The following is a 6,329-nucleotide window of genomic DNA, read 5'->3' on the forward strand; positions in this document are numbered from 1 at the left end:
TCCTATCCCATTATCATTTATACCACAATTGTTTATACACTTATTTATTTGACTACATTTTTTTTTTTTTTTTTTGTCTGTGTGTTGGTGTCTCTGTGTACTGGAAGCTTATGTCACTAATACAAATTCCTTGTATGCGCAAACATACTTGGCAATAAAGCTCTTTCTGATTCTGATTCTGATTCCGATAAACAAAACAAAATAAAAGTGAATGTACCATAAAAGTAGGTCAATTTTTCTCTAAACTGGTCTATTCTAAGTCAAGAGTACATGACCATTTTATTTCTTTACCTCCAAGACATTTTTCTCACTGTAATTTAAAAAAAGTGCATTTGTGAGTTTTTAAATGAGCTGAGAAGTAATGTTAATAAATGCTTTCACACAATCATCCTTCAGGAGGCGATCGATAGCGATGCTCCATTTAGCCTCATTCAAATCTAAAATATGTTTTCATGACATTTTTATACAAAAAAATTTAATATATATATATATATATTCAAGTCTAGTCAGCTAACACACGTAAATAACTATTCGCCCCAAGAAACCTTTACAGAATTACTAAAAACATAAATTTTCCAGTAACCAAGAACAGCAGTGATTGGTCTAGCTTCGCCAGCGCTGATTAAAGTAACACTTCCCACGTGACCACAACTCTGCGATAAAAGCGTTCTGGACACTTATTTATTTGTAAATAATGACAATGATTAACTTTAAAAGTCATAGACAATAAAACAATATATTTAGATTATTAAATACAATTAATTATAAATAAAATAAATATGATTTTAGAGCCACCGACTGCTCAAGCCCCGCCCATTATCTTTGGACGCAGTTTTGATTTCGTTTCGAAGCGTCCACGTCGCGATGGGTGGAGTGAGAGTTTCTCATATGCACACGTAGACTAAATCAGTACATCAGTCAGAGATCACACGTTCAACTGATCTCAATCCTCCCGGACCTCTCTCGCTCCCACTTTTTCTTCTTTTTATTTAATAAAACCACAGTAAAGGATGGTGGCCAAGCAGAGGATTCGCATGGCGAATGAGAAACACAGCAAGAACATCACTCAGAGAGGCAACGTGTCCAAATCCACGGTAAGACCTTTACCATAGCCATTACTTTTTATTTATATGTTTTCCAAAAACAGGACTTTGTTTGCATTACATTAAACGCTTACTTCGTGCATTCATATAAGATTGTGCTTGGCAGCTGTTAATTCCCCATTGGATCATACTGACTTTCTTTAGTAGTGATATAGACATGTGTTAATAAACAAATGTTGATCTTTTTCTCTAGAGAGTCTCTCAAGAAGAGAAGGCAGTTGTGGGACCTTGGCTTCTAGCCTTGTTCGTCTTTGTAGTGTGTGGATCAGGTGAGTTTTATTATGAGTTTAATGCATTAAAGAGATCATTCTTTAAATTTACTGCTGACTTTTGCAATCAGCTTGCATCCAAAGCATGAATCGGCATTGCAAGCGTGAACTTTATTTCATAACTCTGTGTTTAAAGGGACAAAGTGCATTTGTGATGCAGGCTGGTGTCAAACCCCATCCACAGAAACACAAAAAATAAAATAAATGTTTACATGTAAAATATTCCTTGAGTAAGTCATGATTAAGATAGTGATGTAGAGAAAAGAAAAAAAAATAGAGAAAAAAAAATCATCAGGGAAATATCTGCACTGTGAGTGTTCACTTTAATTTAAATTTGGAGTTCTAATTTTACCTAGCATGCACTTGGTTCTTTTATTTCTGATGAACATGCAAAAACACTGAACAACTTTTCGATTTTGTAAATTAAAAAATGCTTTGCATTATGCGAGGATCAAATTTTTGTTGTTCTAATGTTGTTTTCGTAATCTACAGCGATATTCCAGATCATTCAGAGCATCAGGATGGGAATGTGAGCGGTCGTCAGCATTGTTACATCCGTTTGTTCTCTTCTCCCAGCTTTCCTGAAGATCACTTGATCATTCCTCTTTTCCTATTTAATCTTGATCTTTCATCACAACACAACAGTCTCCTGTGCCTTACTCAAGCTGGAGGAACATTATCTTCTGAAGCAATCCAATGTGGGACTTCTGTTATTATTGCTGCTAAATCCAAGGCAATAAACTCAAATGACTGAATGTTTTTTTCTGTGGAAAAAAAAACATGTTTGTTTAAATGAAATTTTGCATTTGAATTTTCTATGTTGTAGGATTTGGACCAGTTCATGTTCATTTGGTCCTATGCACCTTTTGGTAGGACTTTTTTTTTCTTTGCCTTAAAGGAAATGAAGGTCCACATGTTCAGTTGTATGTGTAGAGAACATGAAAAATAATAAAGACTTTAAAAATGTCACCTTTTTTGTCTTTAAAATACTTTGTAAAAGTCTGAGGGTCTGCAGATTTATTAAAGGGTCCATAGACTGGTTAAAAATAAACATACAAGCTTTTAGCATAAAACACATGTTATATATTTATATATATATATATATTTAAATTATTTATTAAAATGATTGAATTGAGTGGTTTCTGTAGTTTCTATATTTAACCAGTAGGGGTCAGTTTGTATATTTCCATTTTTGAATACTGATATTTGAATGATGAAGTTTTTTTTATAAGAACTGCAGCAATTTTTTTTTTCTTTAATTGGAATCATTTAAACAAACTTTTGAATCATGCATTTAACAATTAAACACTTTTGGGTGCATTTGAATTAGTTTAATCTCAGATTGACCATGCTATTTTCCTACTTAACAAGCAATTGTGAACACTTCGACATTAAAAATGTATGCATTAAAAGACATTATAATTTATACAAATGTGTACAAATACATAAAATAATAAAGAAATTACTTAATCTAAATCAAGATACATATAAATAAAAAAACTTATAACTGCAATTTAAAACAGTAGTGATATTAAGTCAACTGAAACATTAATGAGCAGAGGAAAGTCAATAAAAGCATCAACGGAATAATAATAAATAAAGATAATCCTTTTTTAATTGTATTAATTTTTTTTTAAATTAATAGATACCTGATTTATTTATAATATGAATATATTGATATAAAAATAATTTAAAATCTAAATCTATATAATCTATATGTAAATAAATAATGCTACGATTCTGTTTTGTAAAAACACTATTATTAAACGGAAACATTAATAAGATTCAAAATCAACAGAATCATTAAAAAAATTCTAATTGTTTCAAGAATGTCACATTAAACTGTATAAAAATATAAAAATAAAATAAAAATAATCTGTTTGCTTTAAAAATATATAATATAATAATATTTTTATTGTAATAAAGACAGAAGATAACATGAAAATATCCATAAAAATACACACACACACACACACACACACACACACACACACACACACACACACACACACATATATATATATATATATATATATATATATATATATATATAATAAATATAAATAAAAAGAGTTAAGAATCAGATTAATAAATATAAATTTTAAATGAATAAATAAAAATCAATACATGTATACGAAATAAACAAATGTATAATAATTTATATAATATGTATAAAAAAATCAAATGAAAATGTTGAACATAAAGCATATATTATTACAAAAATAATTAATAAGTATAAAATAGATATTGGCCTAAAAAAACATTAACTTGTATATTTAAGTTAATTTATATCTTTACTCCCAAAATGATGCAAAGATGAAAAAAAAAATCAATTATACAGGTAAATAAGATTTTAATATTCGTCCTAAAATCTTATATTATAAATAAATAATATTATAAATAAATCAGGTATCTATTAATTTAAAAAAAAAAAAAAAAATTAAAAAAGGATTATCTTTATTTATTATTATTCCGCTGATGCTTTTATTGACTTTCCTCTATGGAGCCAGAAGAGTCTCAATAAAGATAAATGCACACACTACAGTCACATATGCACACACAGGATTCATAAATACACACACAAGATGCACAAATGCGCACAAAATTCACAAATGCACACACAAAATTTAAAAAGCACAGAAGATTCACAAATGCATACAAAATTCAGAAATGCACACAAAAATCAGAAATACACACACAATTCAGAAATGCAAACAACATTTACAAATGCACTCAAGATTCACAAATGAACAGGACAAGATTCACAAATGCACAGGACAAGATTCACAAATGTATTTCTGATGCACACACACATATATCTTGATTCACAAACTGCTTGCGGTCTGTGAACTTCACTGCATTTGTGTGTGAATTTTGAGACTCCCCTGACTTGGCTCCACACACAAATGCTTTTTTTTAAACAGGGAATGATCAGCAACCAATCAGATATCTCCCTTCTTTTAGCCAATCACAAGAATGCACCCCATGTGGGGGGATTGTTTACTTATAAGCCAATCACATGAACATGTTCACACAGCAATTGTATTAAATTGTATGAAAATACAGATGTTTAGATTACAATTCAGGTTTATTTTTTATTATTTTTTACTAAATATAAATTTAAAAATGTCTCAATACATATAGCCCAGTGACTGCAGAAAAAAAGTTAACAATGGATTCATAAATTTGCAATAGGCAATTATTTCATTTTATTGAAATATTTTAATGAAAGTAAAAAAAAAAAAAAAAATTTAAACCTTTTTGAATATTTAAATATATCTAAATATTATTTTGGATGCAATATAGAAGTCACTTTAATTATAATATTCAGTCCCTACATGAAGAGAGAGTCAGTGGTCCGCTGCGAGAGGAAAGTGGCTCTCTGGCTGCGAAAAGTGGGTCTCCGGCTGTTGTTCGCTTAGGAAAGTGAGTTGATCGCTGCGTGAGGAAAGTGAATCGTTCGCTCAACTTCGCTGCTTGAGGAAAGTGAATCGTTCGCTGAGGAAAGTGAGTCGTTCGCTGCGTGACTCGTGAGGAAAGTGAGTCGCTCGCTGGGTGAGGAAAGTGAGTCGTTCGCTGCGTGACTCGTGAGGAAAGTGAGTCGTTCGCTGCGTGACTCGTGAGGAAAGTGAGTCGTTCGCTGCGTGACTCGTGAGGAAAGTGAGTCGCTCGCTGGGTGAGGAAAGTGAGTCGTTCGCTGCGTGACTCGTGAGGAAAGTGAGTCGCTCGCTGGGTGAGGAAAGTGAGTCGTTCGCTGCGTGACTCGTGAGGAAAGTGAGTCGCTCGCTGAGGAAAGTGAGTCGCTCGCTGGGTGAGGAAAGTGAGTCGTTCGCTGCGTGACTCGTGAGGAAAGTGAATCGTTCGCTGAGGAAAGTGAGTCGCTCGCTGGGTGAGGAAAGTGAGTCGTTCGCTGCGTGACTCGTGAGGAAAGTGAGTCGTTCGCTGCGCAAAGTGGGTCGCTGGCTGCGCAAAGTGAGTCGCCGGCTGTGTGAGGTAAGTGAGTCGTTCGCTGAGGAAAGTGAGTCGTTCGCTGCGTGAGGAAAGTGAGTCGTTCGCTGATTGGCTTATAAGTAAACAATCCCCCACGTGGGGTGCATTCTTGTGATTGGCTAAAACAAGGGAGATATCTGATTGGTTGCAGATCATTCCCTGTTTAAAAAAAGGCATTTGTGTGTCGAGCCAAGTCAAGGGAGTCTCAAAATTCACACACAAATGCAGTGAAGTTCACAGACCGCAAGCAGTTTATGAATCAAGATATATGTGTGTGTGCATCAGAAATACATTTCTGAATCTTGTCCTGTGCATTTGTGAATCTTGAGTGCATTTGTAAATGTTGTTTGCATTTCTAAATTGTGTGTGTATTTCTGAATTTTGTGTGCATTTGTGAATTTTGTATGCATTTGTGAATCTTCTGTGCTTTTTAAATTTTGTGTGTGTATTTGTGAATTTTGTGTGCATTTGTGTATCCTGTGTGTGTATTTATGAATTATGTGTGTGCATGTATGAATCCTATGTGTGCATATGTGACTGTAGTGGGTGCATTTATCTTTATTGAGACTCTTCTGGCTCCATATTCCTCTGCTCATAAATGTTTCAGTTGACTTAATATCACTACTGTTTTAAATTGCAGTTATAAGTTTTTTTATTTATATGTATCTTGATTTAGATTAAGTAATTTCTTTATTATTTTATGTATTTGTACACATTTGTATAAATTATAATGTCTTTTAATGCATTATATTATTATAACTGATTTATTAAAAAAAATAGTAATATTACATTAACGGAAACATTAATAAGCAGAGGTAAGGACATTAACTCTCATCTGCACAATCATAAAAAAGAAAACAATTAAAATTCGAATTGTTTTAAGGATCTGTCACAGTACTTATTCCCAGTTAGACAAAAAAGATTTGAGACGTTTCAATCCACGCACGCAATGACGTGACCTCGCCGG

General features: G+C 32.7%; 1 protein-coding gene across 1 annotated transcript; it reads left to right on the forward strand.

Moving 5' to 3' along the window:
- Window positions 1-863: 863 nt before the first annotated feature.
- LOC127977624 (stress-associated endoplasmic reticulum protein 1) lies at window positions 864-2,341 on the forward strand. Its single transcript, XM_052582599.1, has 3 exons — window positions 864-1,094; window positions 1,297-1,372; window positions 1,865-2,341. Exons 1-3 carry the CDS (start codon window positions 1,011-1,013, stop codon window positions 1,903-1,905), a joined length of 201 nt encoding a protein of 66 aa, XP_052438559.1. The 5' UTR covers window positions 864-1,010; the 3' UTR covers window positions 1,906-2,341.
- The last annotated feature ends 3,988 nt before the right edge of the window (window positions 2,342-6,329 follow it).

Source organism: Carassius gibelio, chromosome B18, assembly GCF_023724105.1.
Source record: "Carassius gibelio isolate Cgi1373 ecotype wild population from Czech Republic chromosome B18, carGib1.2-hapl.c, whole genome shotgun sequence".
NCBI lineage: Eukaryota > Metazoa > Chordata > Actinopteri > Cypriniformes > Cyprinidae > Carassius > Carassius gibelio.